The 24,981-nt window shown below is 40.6% G+C and overlaps 2 protein-coding genes across 4 annotated transcripts; one reads left to right on the top strand and one right to left on the bottom strand.

The window, feature by feature from the left end:
* Positions 1-1,921: 1,921 nt before the first annotated feature.
* Positions 1,922-14,496, top strand: LOC306834325 (LHFPL tetraspan subfamily member 2a protein-like). Of its 2 annotated transcripts, XM_079360170.1 has the most exons (4): positions 1,922-2,130; positions 12,212-12,411; positions 12,516-12,941; positions 13,676-14,496. In XM_079360170.1, the coding sequence occupies exons 3-4, from the start codon at positions 12,530-12,532 to the stop codon at positions 13,930-13,932; spliced, it is 669 nt and encodes a 222-aa protein (XP_079216296.1). In that variant the 5' UTR covers positions 1,922-2,130; positions 12,212-12,411; positions 12,516-12,529; the 3' UTR covers positions 13,933-14,496. The 2 variants fall into 2 exon arrangements, with proteins under 2 accessions (XP_079216296.1, XP_079216295.1); XM_079360169.1 differs by having other exon boundaries at positions 12,212-12,941.
* A 1,353-nt stretch (positions 14,497-15,849) lies between these two features.
* Positions 15,850-24,233, bottom strand: LOC306835379 (secretory carrier-associated membrane protein 1-like). Of its 2 annotated transcripts, XM_079361866.1 has the most exons (10): positions 24,046-24,233; positions 22,803-22,883; positions 22,466-22,576; positions 22,318-22,329; positions 21,407-21,515; positions 20,659-20,787; positions 20,252-20,411; positions 19,873-19,974; positions 19,669-19,786; positions 15,850-18,684 (listed from the first exon to the last, which is right to left on the bottom strand). In XM_079361866.1, the coding sequence occupies exons 1-10, from the start codon at positions 24,100-24,102 to the stop codon at positions 18,523-18,525; spliced, it is 1,041 nt and encodes a 346-aa protein (XP_079217992.1). In that variant the 5' UTR covers positions 24,103-24,233; the 3' UTR covers positions 15,850-18,522. The 2 variants fall into 2 exon arrangements, with proteins under 2 accessions (XP_079217992.1, XP_079217993.1); XM_079361867.1 differs by lacking the exon at positions 22,318-22,329 and having other exon boundaries at positions 24,046-24,231.
* Positions 24,234-24,981: the final 748 nt, after the last annotated feature.

The raw sequence follows: 24,981 nt of genomic DNA, 5'->3' as shown, positions 1-24,981 counted from the left end.
TCTTCAAATGATTTCAGAGTAAGATAGGGCATTTATACCGACAGTTAGTTCACATTACTTTTAACATATATGAAATGATTGACAAACATGGCTAAACAACTTTGAAGATAACGTAAATCTTCAAATAAAAGCCCATCCCAATTCCCTTTTACTAGCTGTTGTGCCATGTTTTGACAAATATGAGCAGGTCTCAGTTAGAGGCCCCCATTTATTTAATGTTGATTTGTTTGTGGATTAAAAATATATTCAGAAAGTTCTCTCACTCTCTTCCCCACAGTGCATTTCAATGGTATGGATGGGCAGTCTTATAACGGAAGATCAAAATCATGACTTGTAATTTAATTTGTTTATCGATGTCCTGATTGTGTACTCATAATCAATACTCAACATTCTTTCTGGTGTAAATTTTAAATGTTATTGTCTTTCTCACCTTTGCTATGCACCAGTAAAGAAACAACTCAACTTTGTTAAGAGCCTGTCTCATATCAACGCCTATCTGAAAAATAGGCATTTAATTACTTATTGAGAAGTAAATAAAAACGTGGACTATTAATTGGAGTTTTATGGTAATGTAGAGGGATAACTTCGAGGGAAAAACAAATATATGATATCATACTTCATTCTAATAAATGAGATCTGCATGAAGAAGCTTGTAGTTTGTTTAACCATCACAGAGAAAGTTAAAGTGTCATTATAAATGTGAGTTTGCTGCCGTATGTTGCTCAGTTTGATTAACTCGAGTGCCCATTTAGGTGATATCAAGACAATCAGATGTTTTTAGTGAGACTTAGAGGCAGAGACATTCAAAATAATATGAAACACAATAAAACAACGTTTTTCCATCATCAGCAAAACACAAACAACGTTTAATGAAACTGTAGTTAAGATTAGTAATCTTGTTTTTAGGGACTTTTAACTGCTATTCAAGCTGTATACTTATATGAACTTCCTGCCACAGTGTATCACCGTTACCATTTTACATAGCATACAAACCACATAATCCTATTTAAACATCCAGTTTGGGGCCTGGTGTCATATGTTATTCCCTGCAGCAGTGACTTGAACCTTTCTAAAACTTCATACAGTCCCAGTGTGAAAGTCTCCTCTGAGTTGTCACAGTTCCACAGACCACAATGTAATAAATTTTAAGTGTGGTTTGTGTCTCCAGCTCAGCTCCCTGGGTTGTTAGAAAGAAAACAACAGGAAGAGAAGAGTAGAGAGTAAAGCCTATGATCTGAAATGTTTTCTGGAGCGTTCAGTAATGAAAACAACTAACAGTATTTGTTTCTACAACCAATAATAATTACCCAAATACTACATTCATGCAACCGTTAGCATTTAAAAGTTCCAAGGTAACATTAACATTAGCTAGGAATTCACTCCTTTAGCGTGTACTGGGTATTTTTTTTTAATGGTTATGTTATGGCAAAGCCTTGGTTTAACATTACCATAACGCCGACTTTATTAGTAGCCTGTGCATTTTTAATCTTAGAAATAACCGAAGGAGTTAGATAAAATCCTGAAACCACTAAACTACATAGCTCCAAAAATGGGAAACTCCACAGCTCAGCCTATTAGAAACAACTTTGATTTAGGTTAACTAGATTTCTTCTAATTATTTTTGAGTAAATTGCATAGCAGCTCATCTAAGTAGCCTACTAGTATCAAGAAATAATGAATCCACTTATGAGTAGGGGTATCTCCAAATGAACAAGGAGAACGTTTAATTGAAATTCCAGACATCACTGCACTTCGTTTACTATGCTGATGAATACAAAGCTGATAGAAACGCGTGATAAATAATAGAGGAAGCCTTTATTGAATGAGTTCATGGAAGTCATCCTATTTCTCATCATCAGTGAAACTTTTTTCTTCTTCGTCTCCGCCTGACAAACGGGGAGGGAAAAAGGGGGGAGGGAGAAGAGGAGAAAGCGTGACGTCAGATGTTTAGTGGGACGTCTTTAAGTGTGAGGGTGAGAGTGGAAGAATAACGTCCTGAAAAAAAGGAGAGTTGTTGAATGAGTTTTCGGTAAACCGGAGCTGAGCTGCCCTGGATCACAAGCAGAGCTTCATAACGAAAGGAAAAGTTCTTCACAAGGCGCGTGCTCACCATCTACACCTTGACTGCACGTGAGTAGAGGACGATGCAAGCAGCAGACGTCATGTGGATGTTTATGGCACTGACTTCAATCGTGTCGATGACTTGTACACACAGTATGAGTACCGGCTGTTGCTGAAAATGTCATGAATGAAACTTTTATGGATTGATTAACATGTTTCTTGTCTAATGTTCCTCTGTGTGTAACAGCTGCTTTGAGCTCATTTGTTTTCACCTTGAACAGTGATTTTTCTATGTGGTAACTTGGACAGTTGAAGTTTGCATTCTTAATCCACAGAGAAACTAAAGTGACAGCCACCTCAAAAACTAACTGTTTATATTTGGACACTTCCTGCAGGGGTGTGGATTTGCACATCCCTTCAGCCAATTGTTTTCAGAGTGAAAGATATGCAGTTGCAGAGCATCAGTCAAATCGTAATCATTTTGACAGGCCAGGTTATAGCACAAACACCAGGGATTTAACTTCGAGTCTAAATGCATGTACATAGGTGAACATACAGCTATAAAAAAGAACAACAAATATATACATTATGAAAAATGTAAACAGGGGGTGTCGTATTTAAAGAGTACTTTCATATGACAAGATTGTATTTAAGCAATGACTATAATAACAGCAGTTTGACATAACAGTACATCCACACCTCCAGTAGAAGCCTAACCTGTTATTTTGGCCCTTCAGTATTGTTTTTATTTCTCAATCTATCGGTCAAGTGTATAAGTCCACACAGCAACTTTGCCTTCTTCTTCTACTTCCACCACAACCTCATGTCCTTGATGTACAGTGAGGAGGAGGAGAAGAAGAAGGAGGAGAATGTCCATCTGTATGAGAGAGCCACCCATGGAGCTCTGCGCCTGATACACACGGTGTAAAGAGAGGGGGAAGTGGTACTCCGTCATAAACTAAACAAAGCCAGGAAAATGCTCAGTGTTTATTCTAGCTGAGTTCAAGGACAAACTGCTGTGATGAGAGGAGGGAATCACTGCCACCATCTTTCAGAAAGTCCATTCACCAGAACTCCCAGTGCTACAAATCAGCATTTTGTCACGTTTAACAGGTTCCAGGCCTTTTTTATATATATGAGCAGTTGTACTTTGATTGACTTAAGTGTGATTGCCTTAACCTGCGTACTCTTGGTTTTGACAACCTCCAGATAACAAGTGCAAACTTGTAAAATAGCAGCAATATCAGCAGATGCCGTATATTAAGGTGATTACAAAGGGAGATTTTGTCAGCAGTGCTTTGCAAATGCTAAACCAACTTGTAGCTATTTGATGAATCTGTTGACAGCAGACATTTAGATTGGCGATAACTCAGGATCTTTACCTGGTTAGGAACATCTACAAAAAAGTGTCGAGTCTGGCAAAAAAATCTCTGATATAAGAGAAGACGCAGTAAAAGAAAACACACACAGACACTAACACACACAAATACACATGGTGTTAATGTATAATCTGCTCACTAGTTTTAGTTTTTAAATATCAACATCGTCATTTTGGTAGATTTTATACTTTGAATGAGAATTCTGTTCTCAAAATAAGCAAAGCTGAAAATGATTGTCTTGATGGATTACCTGTATGATGAGCAGGTTGCTGCAACGTTTCATCTTATTGTTCAATTAATAGAAACCAGGAGCACCAGTAGTACATCCAAACCCTTTCCTAAAACACATGTTTCATATAAAGAAATGCTGTGAGGTCCTTCAAACATCACAGTAGAGGAGGTAGGGTCGACTTATTGTTTAGAAGAAGAAGGCAGGAAAAGTTTGTTTGTGCATCCATCATCTTATTTAGAAACAAATGAGACAGCTGGAGGAGTAAGGAGGGGGCGGAGCAAAGCTGTGTCATTCCTGTCTTTGTGTAAGTGAAATGTGAGGGTCACTGAGGGGCTTTGTGCGTCAGTATCTGTGGGGCCACCTCAGAGTCAGGGTAGAGAGTGAGGGGCCGGGGTGCTGCACAGATTGAATAGGTTAGGGGCCACAGCGGCCTGTCTTGGAGATAGAGGGAGGGGATTCTGGGCCAATGGTGACAGGTCTTTGAACACTAAGAGTGAGTGAAGGGGGCTGCTGTCGGCACGTCTTTGTGCAGCCTTTGTTGAGTTGAGTCGCACCAGATGAAGAGGGCAGAGATTTTTATTCAGGGTTTTTTTTTCTTTTCTTGGTGCACACACAAACACATGCCCACAAACGAGCTTGGCTGATACTTTTCACTTGGGAAGTCATGCGTTTTAATGCAGTCACACCACAGACGAGTGAGCACAGGCTGGCATACTCCATGGCTTTTAGGTGTGTGTTTATTTTTAATTGTTTGTGCGTCAGTAAAGTTGTGCTTCTGCATGCTTTTGGAGGGGCTTGAATGTTGATGCCTTGTTTACATGTTTGGCACTTCTTATTGTCTTTGAAACATCAGCCTCCTCTCATATATTTGAAGGATGGAACTTACCAAATTTTTTTCACTTATCATACCCAGTTAGGGGGGCTACATTTATTGGCTTTTTACAGATTGAATTATTATATATTGGATAATCTATGTCTGTCAAATAAATCTGGAGCACTAAACATGCAATTGAAGGCAGAAATCTCTCACTCCCTGAAGTTGCGAGATAAAAGTTGTGGTAAAGGTCCATGCATGGGAAACTTTTTCTCAGTTTGCCATTCTTTCCTTCACTGTTTATAGAGGGCAACAAATGTGGTGGCTCACATGGTTATGGTTAGAGTTCTTGAAGACAGAAGCTTTGGTTGTTTCGTAATATCTGTGAGGGTTGAGAAAGCCTCATGCAAGCCAAAGAAACTGAACTTGTCTTTGTGCTTGTGCTCTTTGGTGCTTTGTATGGCTCTCTCTGAACTCTCTCCTCTGTCCGTAGGATAAAGCTTCCTGTGAAAGCAGGTGTGACGATCAAAGGGGGTACTATGTATAGCTCATTAGTGTTGTGTGTATGTGTTCTCGCTACATCGGTTGGAAGACCTGGTTTGGGTTACAAAGGTTCCCAAATCAGTTTTTTTTTTTTTTTTCACACTGCCTTGGGGTAAAAGAGAGCTCGGTGTTGACATGAAGCTGTTTGTTCAGTTGATAAAAATGAACTGTGATGAAGATTTATGAGCCATTGCTGCAGGGGAAAGGGTGTCTCTTTCTACAGCTAATGTTATGGCTTGTTTGCTCTTCTTACGTCACTCTCTTGGCCACGCCCCCAACATAGTCTTGATAAATCGCTGACAATAAATCGTTTCCTTGAACATTGATTGGGAAATTCGAATGTTAAGAGTGTGATGTGTTTTTTCTGTGATGTGTTTTCCCTATTGCTTCACAACTCCATTCGCTCTCACTTTCCCAAGAACTCTGCTGCTTGCATTCTTTTATGAATGAGGGATATGTTTGGTCCTGCCCTGTACCGACTGCTATCATACTAGTTCCATATCTCTTGGGGTTTCTTATTTCCCTGCTTTTTGGAAACACACAAAGGGAAGTTAGAGTGTCATTAGCAGCCTGTGATTGTCCACATCTTGTTTGGGTAGCTGTGTAGTCCTAAAGATGGTGCTTCTTTCGTGGTTTTTGGTTTGAGGGCCTTCCTTTTTGCTGGTCCAGATGCATGACAGGACCAGACCAGAGCAGGCTGTGCAGCTCAGGGAGCAGTTTGCCTTGGTTTGAGGTTTCTGGTCCAGGATGTGAGAGTGAAGAAGAATGAGCTAATGAAGTCCTCCAAGCCTCAATGTGAGGCATCATCTGATCTGGGTGGGCGATAAACCTGCTCAAATTGTTTTTTTAAGAACAGTAAAAGTGCTCATCAACCTTTTGACACATGACGTATGGACACAGTCCATGACATTTTCCAGAATTGCCCTTTCACACATTTACCACACAGCATGAGGCTCTGTGAGAACCCCTTCCTACTCCTGGAAATAGTTGGTTTAGTTTGAATGAGGGGAGCACAGGAACTTATCCAAAATGCAAACACTTGTGGAAAACATTATTTTGAAGCAAACATAATATAGAAATAGGAAGCAGTGGATTTTAAATATATGCATTTTAATTTATTTTGTTTAAAGGCACCTTTTAAAAACTCTCAAGGTTAGCTTACAAAGCAAATATGTCAACATTGTGGTTGTCAGGTTAAAAGAATTACCTTCAGTACGATACTAATACCAATCAAACACTATCAGTTCTGGTTTTGTCAGTGGTAGGTAGTCTGTGGTCCTCACAGTGGGCAGCCCTGGTTCTAATCCAACCTGTGGCTCCTTTCCTGCATGTCTTTCCCCACTCCCTGTCGCTGATTTTGAACTCCGTCCACTGTCTCTGAAATGATGGCATAATAAAGCCTAAAAATAAACATTTATAATAATAGCCCTTTTTCAACACTATTGATCATAAGAATAATGCTAAATCTATAAATTACACAACATGTGGTGCAAAAAAGTATTAAAACCATAGTGAACATTCTAATATTCTTGCTTGATGTAAAGGTTTTGGTATATCACCTTTGTGTGTTGTACACATTGGTTCACCCTGTCCTCATGTGGACTTTGAACTAGAAGGCTGCCAGAAAAAACTGTGTTTGATGCGGTTAGAGGGTTAGGGCTGAGTTCTTCACTCCAACTCACCTGGGTAATGTGCAGAAAATGTCAGTAGTGCCCTCCAAGTGTGAAATGGGTGTTAGGAGGAACTTAAACATTTCCATTTTTTATCATTTAAATCAATGTCCATAATTGGATCTCTTGATTTAAAAAAAAACAAAAAACTTCCATCTGCATGAGCCATCTCTTTGTTGAACAATCTGGGTCAACTGTTTTGAATCGGTAAACCACCCACCTTCAGTCCCCATTCACTTTCATCCTATACAGGCAGACTACAGCGGTCAGAACTCATTACCTCAGCACCTTGGCATGCTACCAGAGCCCTTTGCTGATATCTCAGAGCAATTACTCCTGATTTACAACCCCTCTGCCTCCTCTAACTAACTTCCAAATGACTGACCCACATACTGTAGGCCTCGATCCACGGCTTTGTCTGAGACAGCAAAATGTCTCAGCTCATACTGATGTTCTGATTTGTTTGTACACATTTGATTGAGCTTCAAGGCTGCTTGGTTTTCACAGCTAAACATGCAGTTCACATGGCTCGTTGTCAGCCCACACTTTCTATACATTCCATTAACACGTTTTTCTCATATTAGCAAGGGGACTGGCTGAATGAAGGGTTGGAAAAGTGTGTGTTGGCTTCAGTCCCTCACTGCATGCATGTAATATAGTGTGGCAGGCTTGGTTTCTATCAGGACATCAGAGCAGGGTGGGAATCAACAGGTCCAGATCAGATGCAAGAATGACTGCTTTCATCTTGTAGCATATCTAATGCAACATCGGTCAAACTCAGCGTCATGCAGGACTCATGAAAGAATCATAAGACCCTGTGATCCTTTAGTGTTGGTGATGCATATCACTGACATTCACTCCACAGGCAGGCAGAAAGCAGCAGTAACAAAGATCTGACAGTTTGAAGAAGATGCATATCTATCAAAAGCAACTGAGAGGCAGAGACCTATCACCTTGATCACCAGGTTATGAATAAGTCATCATTCTGAGTGACTCATGTGCCATCAAGTGTAAAAGTACTCCTCCTTCAGCACTCAGATCAACACATAGAAAAGCTTGACTCTGCCAAGGAAGTGCTGCTCAAGCACTTTCCCAGAAATCTGTTTTAAAAGCTGCAAACAAGTGAAGCGTGTTTATCAATTTCAGGACATAGTGACCTTTCTGCACCGCTGCACTGGCATGTAAATAGTCTCATAGACTGTATATGGAGCTGCCTCCGACTAAATAGTTTTCTGATAGAAGAGGAGTCAATGTATGCATACTGTATTATCAAAAAAATGATATTTAACCGACTAGTAATTCCTGTGCCGACTAGAGAGGGTGACCACATAAAGTAGCCTAATCATGAACATGTCTAAGCCCTCTAAATTATTGTTCTTCAAAGAGACAGCCAGAGAAAGAAAGAGCCATTACACTTCCTCAAAACACTTCACCCCACCAGAAAAAAGTCCCTTCTAATTTCCATCTTACTCAGAGTGGCATCCTCAGTGAGACTACAGAGAGCCATGATGAGGTTTGAGTGAAGAGATTTCCAGTAAGAACACACAAGGTGGCTGCTGACTGCCTCGACAAGGTATGTTTAGACTCCATCCCTGTGGTTTAAAGAGGCAGAGCTGCTAATTTGAGGGTATTGTAGTCATAACCGACAGCAGCGTGCCTGACCTAGGTGGACTATAATCAGCTGCCAACAGAAGACTCTAAATCACTACAGAGGACCCAACACTGTAGCCTGGATGGCTCGCACTCAGATAAACAAACACGCAAAGATACATGTGTACTGTAACAGATTTACAATTACACGTGTGTATGTATTCAGGATGCACACACATTACTATGTTTTAATGGTTACTGTAATTAGAGGTTAAACAGAGTATGAATGTGGTGAGTCAGGCTGGATGATGTTGTGGGAAGCCATTGTAAGTACTGAAGAATGGAAACTTAGATAACAATAAGGAGAGTGATAGGGACTTATAAAAGAGTGAAAAAAAAACATGCAATATGAAGTGAAATTAAGAAATGTTACTGAAGAATGCCTACAGTATTTGATATATTTCATGTCTGTCGGTTGTCCTACATGTTTAAAACACTGCCTGTTTACAACACATCACTCCTGTTCAAAGAAAAAAAAACAAAAAAACAATTAATATGAGGGTAGCTGAAAGATAGCCAGAGCTTTATTTGGCTATATAGAAATGGTGTAACGGTAGGTCATTATAGTCCTTAATCTAATGGGTAAAATCATCGAGGGTGAGAAAAGATTGCTTGTTTACAGTATATAGAACCTTTTGTCTGATTAGTTATAGTACATTCCAACCTTGTAAATGATATGTTGATTGTGAATGATCATTTTGCAATTTAAACGGAGTTCATTTATCTGCCCTAACTCGAAGAATACAAATACCCTAATACCCTCATCGAGACTAACATATAAATGCAAAATAGAAGAGCACAATAGAAGTCCTTACTTGTCATGTCACAATGTACAAAATGTCTGTGCTCTAAAACAAAGGCTAACATTCGTATACATGCATTCCTCCTCGTGTCCATCAATAATAGTCCAGTGCAGTTACTTGTGGGACTTTTGGGTATATTTGCACCTTACATGGATATACTGCACATTGCATGTTGTGCACTGTAAATGACATCTAGTACTTTGACAGCTCATATTAAGCAAGCAAAGTTGACTGATCATTTTCACATTGACTGAGCGTTAGAAGGTTTTTTAAAGACAATGTTTCTTCCTGTTTGTTTCCTGTTTAAATCTACCATTTGCTCTTTATTTGCTGATAATGAATATTCGTGTTGCTGTGCAGTTGCTTCTTTATTCTGTTTCTATTCGTTCAGTCAGCCTGTTACTGTAATGCCCTCTTTTTTTCCCAAGCAGGGTAATTACATGTAGACCATGTATTTTGGCTGAGGGTTCATGTAATCTGTAATTAGGATACTAAATTGTAGTAAGAGAATAAGGGGACTTTAAAGCAGACATTCTTCCTATAATTCTGCTCATGCAAACTTGTTAGATCAAGATGAATTTGGGAAAGATACAGATAGGCATCACTGTCAAACCCAAGACAAAGCAAATCTGTACACAAAAATAAAGCACAGTCCTTCATAGGCATCAGAGCAGCAGCAGAACTACTTGAGAACACAGGCGTGAAATGCAAACATGACTGAACCCGCTGAACTGAATCACACCCGCATCTAAAGTGTTTCAAATCTCATACCTTCTCCTAAGATGTCGTCATGCTTGTGACTTTGTTTTTTTGACCCACTTTTATCCCTACTTACTTGGCGTTTTTAGCTGCATGAGATAATGCTCCTATTCTGTAGCTCGGATACACAACTGTAGTGTTCATTCTCTACAGATGTGATGGGAAGATTTAGCATCCCAAATGGAGGCTGGTGGGGAGGTTATGACCTCATGCCGCATTTATTTCCCTCACGACATTAGAGTGACTTATTGCTCTTAATAAATGTTTGTGGGCTGAACTTTTCATCACCGACTAAGTGACACATTCAGCAAGATTTAAGAGTCATAACATGAATAAATTGTCTTCTCTCATAAGATCAACAAGCCTTCCTTCCCTTTTATGTGAAAGTTATGAATCTATTGGAGCGAGCTTAAGCATGATGTATTGTACATCTTATAACTTGAACAGACTGGGACACTTTTAAAGAGTCACTTCATTACTCCTCACTAAGTTAAAGTGGCATTGTGCCGTGCAAAATCATGTTTAGGAGCTACAATGTGTTCGGATTTTGAGGTGAAAGTCCCCAAGACTTTCTCCTTTTTCTTTACTGGATTTTGTTTATGATGCTTACGTTTGAGGAATTCTATTAAAATAACTCATCAGCGGCAAAACTTTCCAGAAAAAATAGTCCCATTACTCTACTCTGGATAATCCATGAATTTAGCAGTAAACGGTTCAAAGGGACTGTATTTTCAGTGGAAAGCAGTAATAAAGAAAGCAAACACTGTAGTAGCATTTGCTCAGCTTAAAATCTTAGCAAAACATGCAATATTAAAGCCTGACCGTCCTTCTGGTGCTCTTCACAGTCTGTGATCCGTTTTCCCTGCTTAATAAATGTCCGCAACAGCAACTGTTTTACGCACTGATCAAAGAAAAAAAAATAAACCAGAAAACTCCCATGTAGAAATAGTAACACACTCTGATTTGGAGCGAATTTGATTCTTGCTTTCAAATAAGTGGAGGCACTTCAAGATTTGGCATTCCCTTCTTTTCAACACTTAGAGTAATACTGATTACTTAGCAACATTGATAAACCCCCTGACTAATGGGAGCAAAGTCCCTGGGATAAGGTGTAAGGAGATATTTACTTGTCTTTCTGTTGTTTTACTCTTTGACTTGTGTGTTAACTTGTTTTCTTTTTAAAATTAAGATGGATCTGTATTGAATGTTTTATTACTGCTTTCTCAATAACAAAGATTTGAACTCAAATCTAAGCGACAAAAAAAGGAAAACCAGCTTTAAACAACATTTTTTATTGTAAATTAGGTAGATAGGTCTATTCCTGAACTCACATTTTTGGGAAAAGGCTGGGGCAACTGTTTTTAAAGGCCTCCTGAACTTCACCAGATCAAGAATATTTTCCTGGGTGTATCATAACACAGGATCATGACATCAGGGGCCTTCTAAGAAACCTCAGAGCTCCCATGGGACCACAGCTGTATCCAGGCCAGTGTGGTCACTACGACTCAATCATAACATAGCAACGGTATAACAATGACTTTGATTGGGACCTCAATCAGACGCACACTTAAACAGTGACTCACATGCACAACCTCTCAAATACAGTTCAGAGGATTGCTTCGAACATGTCATCTGTTACAGGTTACGAGTTATGTTCTGCTGCTGATTGCTGTTGAGTCAAGAACAAAGAGTTGACATTCTTTAAAATGCTTCAGCATCACATATAATATAATAAAAGGCTACAATAAATCCAATAACCGCTCACTCTAATGCATAAAATATGTTTATTCAGACTGTAATTTAAAAAGGGAGCGCAATGATGGAGCTCCAGTAGATTTCATGTGTGTGCTTGCCGCAGCAGAGAGGATCAGGCATGTGTGTTGCTGTCAAATGTGGCATGTTGTAACAGAGCGCCTCACCGATTTGTGTTGACAGCTGCTGAGCGGTGAGACACACGAGGCTCCAGTCAGTTTATAGATAAAACCCAACGCACAAATGCGCAGTAATCACAAATCAAATGACGACAGTAACAGTCATATCTGTTGTCTCTAGCAGTGTTGTGTGTGTGCGTGTGACTCATCCCAAACCTTCCAGAGACATCTGGAAGTGTTGCTCGTGGTACACATACAGCTGGCTGATAGTGAACTTGAAGTAGCGCTCTGTGGGAGGCTTAACTTCATGATTCATAGTGAATGGGAAACCAGTCTTTTTAAACTCTTGCTCACTCTTCTTCCCTCTGCCCCTCTTGTACATATCAGTGACTCCCATTTCATAAAGCTTCTGTGTCTGTGTCTCTGCAGGGTTACTGTTCAAACAGCATGATGGCAGAGGGGAGCTGTTTCGGCGCATTGTAGCTGCATTTCTTGGGACGACCAGAGCCTCGGGAAAAAAAAAGAAGGGAGAAAAACGAAGAACAAAGTAGGCTTGACATCTGCTAAGAGAGGATAACATCAGCTGCACATCTGGATCCTAACAGGGAATCGACTGGACCTTTCTCTATGTAAGGAAAGGAATTTAGACTCCTCTATGTCAGCGTGCTGAAACTTGGAAAAGTGCTTAAAAAATATTGATCCTATTTTGTGAATTTGCTTGTTGCCATCTCAGAAAGACAAAACGCCATGTGCCATGTCATTGTAACATGCCGCTCCATGCTCTGGACGCTGCTCAGCATCCTAGTGGCCTTCGCTGAGCTCATCGCCTTTATGAGCCCTGATTGGTTGCTAGGATTCCCTCGCTCGGACTCCAGTGCGGGCGGGGCGGTAGTGGACGCTGGAGAGTATCGGCCTTCTTTGGGTCTCTACAGCCGCTGCCTTCGCATCGGCAGACGAGGAGTTGGGGTCAGCTGCGGGCCCTACGCTGGGACGTTTGGAGAAGTGGCCAGTGGCTTCTGGCAGGCGGCCATGTTGTTTCTGGCAGCAGGAACATTAGTGCTCGGAGTGGTGGCCTGTATCTCCATCTTCAGCCTGTGCTTCCAGAGCATCCTGAAGAAGAGCTTATTCAACATCTGTGGACTGCTGCAGGCCATCGCAGGTCAGACTTATTGTTTGTGTCTCTCTGAATGAAGATGCATGAGTATTTAGTTGAACTCTTATTGGCCGGTATTTACTTGATTCAGTTCTCAGGATTTTGTGTTTATTCAGTTTTCAAAAAAGACAAACAGAAGGAAAGTAAGAGATGTCTTATACCAAGGTTTGATCAGTTTGATATTATGCTAACTTGCTATTTTCCTTTCTCATCTGTTTGATCACGTGCTGTGATCAAACATTTGCAGCCTTTGAAATCTTTATGGTCCTGTGATCCGCTCAGAAGAAGCCATGCAGAGCCATAGACATGTTTAAGCAGTTATGTAACAGTTCATATTGTACTTGCTGCTGAAGCTAACGTTAATAATATGGGACCTTTTACAAATAAAATAGGTTTATGCAAGAATATTTCTGTGGATCTAATAATCATGCTGTAACCTTTGGGGAAGTTCTGATTTGAATTTACATGTTGAAACACCCAAGTTTAGATAGATATTATGCAAGTTTCTTTCAATATAGGGTGTGTTTGGCTGGACAGATCTGTCGACTGAGTAATCAATCAAAGGGGGGTCTTTCCTTTCAGTCCAAATCAAAGGCTTGTCAGCTGAAAAATAGATGGTTTCTTCACCAGTGTTGAGTCACCTAGTTCCCAGCTGCACTTGGACTTGTTTGTCCTGTCAGCCCTGATGTTTACATGTAAGTGACTCAACCCTTCGCCTCATGGTCTCTTCTCTCCCTCAGGCCTGCTGCTGATGGTCGGTCTCATGCTGTACCCTGCTGGTTGGGGTTCAGAGAAGGTGAAGAGCTACTGCAGTTCCGAGGCCTCGCCTTTCAGGCCGGCTCTGTGTTCACTTGGCTGGGCCTTCTACGCAGCGATTGGAGGAACGCTGGCGACCTTCCTGTGTGCTGTTCTCTCTGCTCAGGCTGAGATCGCCACATCCAGCGATAAAGTGCAGGAGGAGATTGAAGAGGGGAAGAGTCTGATCTGCCTGCTCTGAAACTTTGAGGCTGTTTGGCTGTTTGTCTAGGAGTCATCTTTTTCCAATTCCATCCCTTTTGGGTATTCTGCTTTGTTAAAATCAGCAGATTATTAAGTTACCCGCACACTTGTCCAGTGTTTTTGACCAAGATGCTTATTTTTTTTGTAACAAGTCTTATACAAACCACTGTTTTGTAATAGTAGGGGAAATGCTTAGAAAATGGTAGCGCAAATGTTGTCAGTGTTACTGTGGACAAGTTTAACACTGCCAGTAAAGCAGTGTGCAGGTTTGTAACGTCATTATAATGTTCATTCACATGGTTCACCTGCAGACCTCAACAAACCTCTGAATACTAACAGATGTGTGCACTTAAACACCCCCAAAACAGCCTGCACATGTGTTGTGTTTGTGTGCTAGACATTAGCTGTTGTGGTTTTGAAAATGTCCACATGCTCTGAATCTGCTGCACAGCAGGACAGTAAGACTATCTACGTACCCGTTTTAAATGTGCCACTCGTGGGATTGTTCACTTTAAAGGGAGTTCCTTCTGTTAAAGGGATTGTTTGTGGGTTTCTTGCAGCTTATTAGCCAGCAGAGTGTGTGCAGAAAAATAACATGAGAGTGGCCAGATGTCTGAAACTGGTGATCTTTCATGTCAGGATGTTTGTTCACAGTGAGATAACTCAGTCTGTGCCGTAGCTTATCAAACCTTATCGTGTTGCACACCACACAGAAAGGAGCAAGCTTTGTACAGGGCAAAAAAAAAAGGGTTGAAAATTAAACTCATGTCTTCTCTAGACAAAATAGGTCAGCTTTATATATGCTTAATGCAGTCTAGAGAAAGCCTCATTGTTTATTTGATACTTTTAATGTATCAGCTAATACCATGTTTTGCACTTGGGCCTTCATTGATTTCACATTGCTAAATATTGTCACCTGTTTTCATAGTTTTCACCCCCCCCCCCCCCCCCCCCCCCCCCCATTAATGGGTCATTACATTGCTGTCAATGTAACATAATGTGGTTGCTTGTATTCATTGTAGTTGAGATGTGCAATAATTCAACCCTGATGTGTTTGCAGAAAGAAGAATGAGAGAGCTGAGAGGATGAAAGGTGAAATCATGCTATGGATATGTTCCTATAATACATAAAGCATTTCTAGTCTTCTTATGCTTTAAATAAATGAATGTTTACTGTCCGCTGTTTTTGTTATATTAACAAAAGAGTAACAGCTTTGGCGGCACATTGTTCGATGCTGCATGTATGAGAGGTTGTTAATGTGTGAGGAGAATTGCAGCCTGTGATTTGTTGCTTTCTCAATAAACTACTTTCTTTAGTAAATCTGTGCTCAGTGAGTAGAACTTGTCTCTGATGAACTGCAGGATTATTTCTTTTTCAAAACACTTCTGAGGAAACACTGACACCTAGAGACGGGAAGTAGCAAATACACAATAGTGGCTTGAACCACTTCTGCCCCAACCCATGGTCTTTCTTTAGTACTTTTATTTACTGTTGGTAAGTTTGCATTGTCCTTCTGAGTGTTTCTATTGAACAGTGATACTAACCAGTGTGATCTGCTCCAAACTATCACCAGGGATTTTTTTTTTTGGTCACTTGACCTAAAAAAAAGTTTGGACCCACTGGTCTACAGTTCAGAGCCTAAGTAAGTATTTAGTTAAAAATATTGTCTGTGAGCGCTGATAGCCCTGCAGTCATGTTGCACACCATATGTTCAGAGGTTATGATCCTCATTGCAACAGCTGAGTCCGAACCTGACCTTTGCCCTTTGCTGGACGTTTTTACCCAGTGTCCTCCCAACAACTGTCTTTGGCTGACCGAGCCAATAAAGAAAGACAGGCCCCTTTAAAAATGACACGGGTAAGAATAGATTCTAAGTTATGTGATAGCATGAAGAAGTTTTCTCGAAGTCCAGAAATATTTCTTTCAAATTTTATTTCATGTTAATACCATAAATATACAAAACTCAAACTATTTCACATGCAACGAAGGCCAGACAAGAGTGCATTACATTTTCTTTTTACATGTGATTGATAATGGGGATCGAATGTTCAACTTTACAAAATATACAAGTGTCCCTTTTTGAATGACTTTCTTCTCTGATTCAGTGAAATCATGGTCACAGATTACAACACGGTTGCAGACCAGCTCTCCCAACACATCAAGGAATGACCCTCTGTGGCATGGCTTCCTTTATAACGGTTTCAACCTATAGCTGTATGGGAAATGAGTGGGTGTTTCGTAGCGCGGGAAAGTTGTGTATTATCCTAACGTAAACGTAGCTAGGGAACACGTCACAAACCAAGATTTAAAAACAAATCTATACGGACATTTTGGTAGATTTCTCACAGCTTTTCAGGACATAGAATAACACTTGAGGGAGAGTTTTTTTTCTTCTTCCTTTTCCTTTCATACCAATCATACACACGTCCTCGTCCACACAAGCACTCCTCTCGCAGGATATACAGTTGCCGCGTCATTTAACACTTTTTCAATCTAGCTGATGCTATGATCATGTCTTTAGAAAATCACACAAACAAAATACACAATGTCAAATCAAAGCGAACAAAACTGAAATGCAAACAACTTAAATTACATTATAAATAAAACCTTTTTTTTTTTTTTTTTCGTTTGCACTAAGGTCAACACAGAACAAGAAATGTGCAATGAATTTCAAACATAATATTTCCAAACAAAAACAATACTGGCAACGTCATCAGCGTACGGTTTCATGACGAATCAGTGACCTTTACATTTGTATCAACCTCTGGAGTATTTAGTCCACTATAATGTTCAGTTCATCATACGTCTGTCACAAAGCAGGATCAGTCATCAGTCCTCTTCTCATGCACATCTTCAGACACTCATCACGGCATTTTGAGGTGCTAAAGCACAACACGAATGTAACCCATGTCCATAACTCACTTCTGTGACAGTAGTGCTGGGTAACACTGTTATGAATTGATGAATCTTAGTGATATCACTGAATGTGCAGTAAGTCCAATCCTCTGTTATCTTTATGTGTTTTAGCTCTGGCACTTCTGAAGCCCACATTTTGTTAGTAAAACTGAAAAAAGGACTCTTATGTCTTTGTAGTGTGCATCTACAAAACCTCAGTGTTTTCTTTTACTGCACGTATGCAGATTGATCTTGAGATGACTCGTAGGTTTATCGCTGTCCAGTTCAGGCCCCTAACCCCCCTTTGTATGGTGCAGCATGTGTTTCTTTGAACATGAGAGCAGGAGGCCACAATAGCGACTCTCAGATCTATAGCAGCGTTACATTCTTTTTTTTATGGGGCCACAAAGACAACAAAGATGAAGCAACACAGCAGTCTGTTAGTGTCTTACGCTCATCGAAGATGAAAATGTATCTTCACTTTTGTCTCCCCTTTCAGCGCAGCACGACGTGAAAGCCTCTGACGGAGCCTCTTTTAAAGGATTGTGGTGGGAACAGGATGCCGTCAGTGCATCTACGCAAATGAATCCAAAACTTTATCGATCAGACTGCCACTGGGACATGCAGTAACTTTAAAGCCCACTTTTCACAGAAACAGAGGGAAAATAAATAGCCCCCCACCAGCAGGAATTACTTTGCTGAACAGAACGCTTCCTCGATTGGGCTAATCATGCATGTTCTTTTCATGCTGTCAAATCTTAGTAAGCCGCAACGATGCCGTCCCAGCCCACATTGCCGATCAAAGTAGCCCACAAAGAGTGAATAATTGTTCGACTAGCATGTGTCACTGGGGCGCTGTAGGGGCTGCGGGCAGCTTCTCACATAAGAACAAATTCTTATTTTTAATAAATTACCAGGATGATAATTTATCTCAGAATAGAAGCAACGATATGGGACAAGGTATAATTTACCTTTCAGATCTCAGTGATCAAGTACTGGATTATAAAAAAAAGTGAAGTTCACATTCACATACAGGCCCAACCATTCAAACACAGTACTTTCAGAATTTGACCAAGAAAACAGAACTAGTATGTGCAAAACACCATGATCCGATTATCCTGTTTCATGACTGTATTATGAACAGGCAGGAAGCTGTTCAGAGGTCATCATTATGACAAAAACAAGGTATGCTAGAAATGCAACCTCTGCCTGACCTAGGATCATCTCAAAGTGACATAAAAACAGGTAAAGCGAGGAATGGGGCAACATAATTTGAGATAAAATCCCACTCACTCAGAGCAGACCACTTGGTCAAACATACACTAAAGTCACTTAGTGGATGTTTCAAGGTTTGTGAGCAGACAGTCATCTGACTGAAAAGCAGAAAGGAAAGATGTAGAGGGTTGTTTTTTTTTTAACTGAATGCTTAATTTAATTGGAGAAGGACAACTCTGGTCACCCTATCTAATTAAACTCTTTTGTTTTTAATGCCTCTTAAAATTATTTGTGTGTTGTAAGCAAAGGGTGCAGGGCAATCTACATGAAACATTCATGAATTGAATAAAATGTTTCTGATTGCCTGCAGGGCCAGAGTTGTGCATCTCCAACTTCTTGTATTTATAAGCTTGTATGTGTGACAGAGCATGTGTAAATGTGTGTGTGTGTGTGTGTGTGTGTGTGTGTGTGTGTGTGTTCATGGCTGAGCTTTGAAGGCTCCACGAGCAGCGTTGGTTGCAGCATTGGCAGCAGCGTTGGCGGCTGCAGTCTGAACAGTCTTGTTGGACATGACTCCAGTGGCAAACTCCTGCTGAGCCTTCTCAAAACTAGCACCTGTGGTGCGATACAGTGCGTGCACCTGGAGAGAGATAATGAGGGTATTAGTTGGAATAAGGTCAAGAGATGTAAATCGACCACGAGGCCTTTAGAACAGCATTTGATAGCAAAGGTAAAAGTAGCACTTCTAATCACATTTACATATGAAACAACTTTAGTAATCAAGAATAATGGCAAACTGGGGCGCCGGTGGCGCAGCGGCAGCGCGCACGTCCCATATAGCGAGGCTTTGTTCCTCGCGCGGGCGGCCCGGGTTCGCGTCCGGCCTGTGGCCCATCTCCCGCATGTCTCTCCCTGCTCTCTCCCTGTTTCCGGCTCTATCCACTTTCCTCTCACTATCAATAAAGGCAATAAAGGCCAAAAATAAATCTTTAAAAAATAAAATAAAAATGGCAAACAGGCTCCTGAGTTTCAGACAGCAAATATTTATGGATAATATTCAGCTAATTTTCAATGCTAAATTGTTATAGCTTTTGTCTCTTGGCTTCTCAAAATCAAATGGATTCTTAATGCTGTTTGTTTTTACACTTATTAAACACAGCAGTAGTGCTGCAATACTACTCCAAAATTAGTCTTGGTCTCAAGACCAGTCTCAAGGTCTTGATCTGGTCTCAGAATCTAAAGCTTTTCTACTCGGTCTTGTCTCAGTCTCAGACTGGGCCGACTCAGGGTTTTAAATTAATGCCGGTCAAGATCATCACTCACAGGCTATTTTTCCACGTCATCACTGTGATAAGAAGGAAAACATCGCTTTTTGGAATAACAAACAACTGCCTCATTCATAATTTACGGCTTTAGCCTGCCCAGTGTTACGGTCTAAGTGAGTGACACGCACACTGCACACATGATTTCAGTGATATTTATGGTCTTGGTCTTGATCTCTAATAAGTCTTTTCTCGGTCTCGGAGCATTCTGGTCTCGGGTATGTCTTGGTCTGTGAGGTCTTCACTTCAACACTACATAGCATCTGATGCTGTCACGTCAGAGTACTCTGTCATTGTCTTACCTTCTTAAACATTATGAGCGAGCCCACAGACAGTGCGGTGAACAGAGCGGCGATCAGCAACATGATGATGCCCACTGGGATACTGGTGTTCAGACCAGTCAAAGCTGCAATCCAACCACTGGCAGAACGACATCATAACAACATTAATGAACTTTTAGTACACACTCAGTGAGGAACGGAATCAGCAGAAGCACAAACACTCACCATGTTCCCCAGCCGGTGATGCCGATACTTTGAAGGACATGAACTCCAAACTGGCAGATATAGACGAAGAAGAAGACAAAGAAGCGGAATGAACTGTCACTCCTGCAGAGGAAACAGAAAAAGAAGTGAATGAGAGCGCAATGTGGAGGAAGTTAAATAGCAACAATAACTTTCTTCAACTTAGTCCCTGACTTATCTTGCCCCACTGAGCATTATTTCCCCTGGCTTCTTCCAAAAATAGCCCAAAACATCGTGATCATTTTTAAGTGCATGGTTTTTAAAAAAAAGTGCAGAATGAGCCTCAAATGCCACAAGTAATGGTTGTAATCAGGGAGAGACTGCTGCTGAAGTCAGTTGAATTTTCCCAGTGTCTTCATACCTAAAAGCCCCGTAGAGTGGTCTGTACCAGCAGACGAAAGAACACGGGGTGAACAGCAGAAACCAGAGCATGGCCAGGCCAAAATCGACACCACGAGATGCATCCACACAGAACCAGGCCAGACAGCCGAACATGTTGACAAAGAGAGTGCCTGCATGAACTGATACAATGACAACAGCATGAGGACCTTCAGTGTCATTTAAAGAAAGGAACATAACGATATGAAGATTATCCTGAGCAGAATAAGCACACATCCGTTTGTCTTTAAATGTTAACTAAAAAAACAGGAAAACAGGCGCGTGTATTCAGTGAAGCCTGTGGTTTAAGGAGTAATTTAGAGTATTAAAATGAAAGACAAAGATCATTTTCACAGAGATACATGGCCGTGGCTCAAAATGAACACTTACACATCCAAAGGTTGTACATGATCTTGACGGTCTTTTGGAACTGTACAGGAATGTCCACTGAGATATCGTGGTAGAAACAGGGGCCGACGGGAAACTTCTCTGGCACAGGAGGCCAGTTATTCTTACGACCTGCGCGGACAAAGGACACAGGAATCTTGATAGTTTGCCATGTATACAAGTTTTGACTAATTAAAAACACTATTAATAAAAGCATACTTGTGTTTAACGAGCGTGCAAGAATTAGAACAAAAATAACCAATCAAAAAGAAAACACTTTTTGTTCCAGCTCATTCGGTCAAGATAAAGGATTGTTATATACCATTTTATAAAAATAGCAATAAAAGGTACGGATGTAAATGAACTATGAAATGTTTGAGATTATTTTAAATACATGTGAAATAGCTGGAATAGCTTTGAAAGTTTCCAGAACATTTTCTGACCATTGGTTGAAAAAAGCCCTCTACATTACTGGACTGAAAACCTTAAAATTAGCATAGACTTTTAAACCACAGTTCTTTCATGGCTCTTTAAGACACTTTCCCATAGTATCACATTTCTCTAAGTAGTCGTAGCCTCTCTTTTGCTCTTCTGGGAGCTCATTTTTCTTCTGTCAGGCTTTTTGCAAAATGTGACTGTTCTGAGTCTCATCAACACGGTCACGATCCTTTGATTGGTGATGACAAATGCAGACTCCGGGGTTAATGTGGTGAGGGAATTTATCAGGTGACTAAGTGATGGACTGGCTGACCTGCTGCTCCGTGGGTCTGTAACTCCCTCTCCCGGCGATCGAGCTCGGCTGCTTTCTTCTCCAACTCCTCCTGCCTTCTCAACAGCTCAGCCTGAGCGCGTGCTTGGTCCTAACACAGACAAGGCAGACACTGTTTTAAATATGCCACCCAGCCTTTCAGAGGACTTATTATACAGAGGAGTTATTAGACATCATGTATGTACTGAAGGTGTTTTTCCACTCTTGTGTTTGATTGTGAAGAGAAAAATGAGGTTTTGGGAAAGCAATTAGCTACTGTTGTTCAGACTTGTCTTTTTAGTAAATAATTGATTAATTACATTTTTATGACATGTTTAATTTCTAATATTGGGTTGTTATATACTTTCTTTTTGTACTTTGGTACAAGTCTTCAGCTAAGGGCACTTCCTTTTTTATTTTTCAAATAAGGAAGTTGTGGTAGACCAAAGGTTACAGGTTCACCACGGAAAAAAGGAGTTAGTTTCAGATCGAAAAGAAAATGACATCAGCTGAAGAGTAGAGTGAAAGGGTGAAATGTTTTTTGATGTCACAAGGTGGATAATACTTTTGACTCTTCCACTGAGTCATCTGAGAGTTTTCAATGAGCCATTCATTCACAGAAGCAGAAGTGATTTTCTTTTCAATCATCATGCCTACAAGGAGCTGCTGTCTGTGCACTGACTAGGATCAGTGCGCCTAATGGGACAAAATAGATCAACGCAATTTCAAAAATCAAATGCATTAATTTCAGACCTTTAGTGATTAGCCTGTTAACGCTGACAGCCCTGGCAAATACTGATCTACTGTAGCTTTAAAGGTAGAGTTTATGAGTTAGGAAAAGGTATGGAGTGAGTTCACACTTATCTAGATGGTGACAAAAAGATGTATGGAAAACATTAGATGATAGACAGTACCTCATTACGACGCTGTGGGCCAGTAGAAAACAGAAAACATATGAGGGACAAGAGGAAATGTGAAACAAAAGCAAAGACAGAAAGAGTGGGTTTAAAATGAATAACAATAAGAACTTCAACAAAGTTAACATGTTCCTGTGTTTAATACCTGAGTCTGTTGCTGTGAGTAAGCTGGTGGCTCTTCTGTGGGCTTCATGATGGCAGGTTGTGTGTTCTGGGCTGGGGCAGGAGCAGATTTGGGGGCATTTCCAGGGGCCGCCTGTAAACCCATCATAGACACGATATGTTAACATTTACGCACTCTAAAAAAAGACCCTGAATCATAACTTTAAATGGGCCACAGTCACAAGTTGTCAGAGAAACTTTCTGTAACTGAGAAGAGGAGGAGGAAGAGAGAATTAGATTTTTTTTTTTTAAATGAGGTCAGTAACTCAGAAGCAGACAAACACATGCATCAGCACACTGTATTTGCTAGTAAAGCTGACCGTTCTGGCGTCTGTGAAGGGGTTATACTCCTCCAGACCACCAGGAGGGGCAGACTGGGTCACCTGCGTCACCGAAGGATCCTATGGGACAGAGATGACCATAGAGGGTTTCAGGGGTTAACAACTACAACCACAACATCAAACGTTTATGATTTGTGTGAAACACTTCAGCTCACCACACATCTACTGGGTCTACTTAATGTAATGTTTTGAACTGTTGATTTGCTGACTACTACAAATCTACTGACATAGACCTGGAGATAATTTAAGGACATTACTGTTGATGTGAGGACTACTTCATGTCACTAAATTCAGTCTGAAATGACATGTCTTGATGTTGTGAAACTTTCAAACTTTAAATTGGGATCTGCTACAACAGGAAGGAACTGAACAGGTCAATAATAATGATAACACAGTTGCATGTTGTTTATAGGCCAAACAAATGCCATACAATGTCCAGTTTTCATTCCAAACCAAGACTCCACCCATTAAGTAACACACCTACTGGGGGCGGGGCGAGGGGCGGGGCTAAACATTCTAAATACCGTAAGCACCTGTTCAGGTGTTCAGTTTGAATGTGTGGGCAGACAGTCTAAAAAGGTAGGATAGTTTCCTCGGATAAATAAATTGTAATGCAAACAAGTGTAGGATTAAAAAACAAATCTATTATTACTTTACATAACAACAACCATATAAGGTTATCTTTACTATTATTATTATTATTATTAAGCACGTCCAGATAACGGCCTCCTATAGTCCTGTTAGACTCGGGTTAGTGGCAATTCAATTACAACTTCAGGGTCAACATTGAAAGTAAAGTGGTGTAAGAACAAAACATTTTTATTGGAGCACTGCTGGGACAACAATAGCCTTTAATAGGAGGTGTGTATATGCATCATCTTTGCCTTAATTGTTGGCACACAATGTACCTCTTAACCGATGCTAACCAGCCGGTTGGATATGTACCAGGCTAGCAGGTGTCAATGTTTACTGTCGGGTTAGAGCTAGCTAGCTAACATCATGTGTCTTTGTTCTAAGTTATTATCACCATGCCCTCAACAACAAGCCAACCTTAGCTTCTCTGAATAAATAAGCAGCCATGTTATGTGCAAAAGATGGAGATCATCCATATGGATCACGATTAGCTCGTTCTGCTAGGTGCTAAGACAGTTAGCAAGTAATGCTAATGAAAAAGACTGGCCTCATTGGGATTTAGATTTAGCGAGCTAGCTTAGTGAACTACCTGAAAGGGATTGCTGAAGTCCGGGTCTGCAAACGGGTTGCTGTCAAAGTCGGACATTGCACAGCCTTTCTAATAACTATTTCCTCCAGGGAAGGTTCAGTTTCGTGATTTGACTGCCTCTCTCTCTATGACTGCTTGCAGGCTTCTCTGCCTCCTTCTGATGGAGACCCCCTCGCCTAGCAAGTTAGCCTGTAAGTATAGCACAAAAAAATGGCAGGAGTAGATGCGTGATGAACGTCACTGTAGCGTCACTGTTTCAGCACCGCGCCCGCGCGGAGAGCACGACGTGGATGCAGGTACCATAGGTACACAACATCAGCGTGCAGGGAGGATGACCACCTGTCATTTATTTGATATGTTGGTATCTCAATCAAACGTACGCTGATATTTTTCTAGGCCTATGTGAGGCATGAATTGAACCCTTTTACCACATTAAAAAAGTCATCTGTTACTCATCATTGTCACTTACAGTCTATGCTTGAGACATGGTCAAGTTTTCATATTAGAATGACCTTCAGTATAAAGACATAAATTCACCCAACCTTATACATCCAACCATAATCTCCTACTCTCTTACCTGTTGTTATAAACATTTACTCATTTCAAATTCATATGAAGAAGTGCAAATGGCAGTGCAAAAAAAAAAATGAAGTGACCCTCCATCTGAGTCGGCTTTGGAGTCGGCACCTTTGGGTTGGGGACCCCATGATGGCTGCATAATGTTGGTTCCAGCTATGTTATGAGGATTCTTTAAGCCAAGTACCTCTTTAAAGATTTAAACTTCCTAAAATAACCTTTAAACCTGTTGACTGAGTTTTGTATAATTACTCAAGTACTTGTCAACTTCTATGGCACTAGTACTAATTCATGTTTTTATTCTACTTTACCTTTTAAAGACATATTGTACAGTTTCCTTTTTTATTTATTTGAATACTG

This window comes from Symphodus melops, assembly GCF_947650265.1.
Source record: "Symphodus melops genome assembly, chromosome: 1".
Lineage (NCBI taxonomy): Eukaryota > Metazoa > Chordata > Actinopteri > Labriformes > Labridae > Symphodus > Symphodus melops.
The sequence above is the reverse complement of the archived record's forward strand: the minus strand, read 5'-3'. Positions and strand labels throughout refer to the sequence as shown.

Bases quoted from the DNA above. Each gene is read 5' to 3' on its own strand.
- LOC306834325 (XM_079360170.1), top strand. From the start codon at position 12,530: ATGTGCCATGTCATTGTAACATGCCGCTCCATGCTCTGGACGCTGCTC. The intron at 12,942-13,675 runs GTCAGACTTATT...TCTCTCCCTCAG, and splicing joins ACTGCTGCAGGCCATCGCAG to GCCTGCTGCTGATGGTCGGT.
- LOC306835379 (XM_079361866.1), bottom strand. From the start codon at position 24,102: ATGTCCGACTTTGACAGCAACCCGTTTGCAGACCCGGACTTCAGCAAT. The intron at 22,577-22,802 runs GTCAGCTTTACT...ATGGGTTTACAG, and splicing joins CCTTCACAGACGCCAGAACG to GCGGCCCCTGGAAATGCCCC. The intron at 18,685-19,668 runs GTAAGACAATGA...ATCTCTCTCCAG, and splicing joins CGCTCATAATGTTTAAGAAG to GTGCACGCACTGTATCGCAC.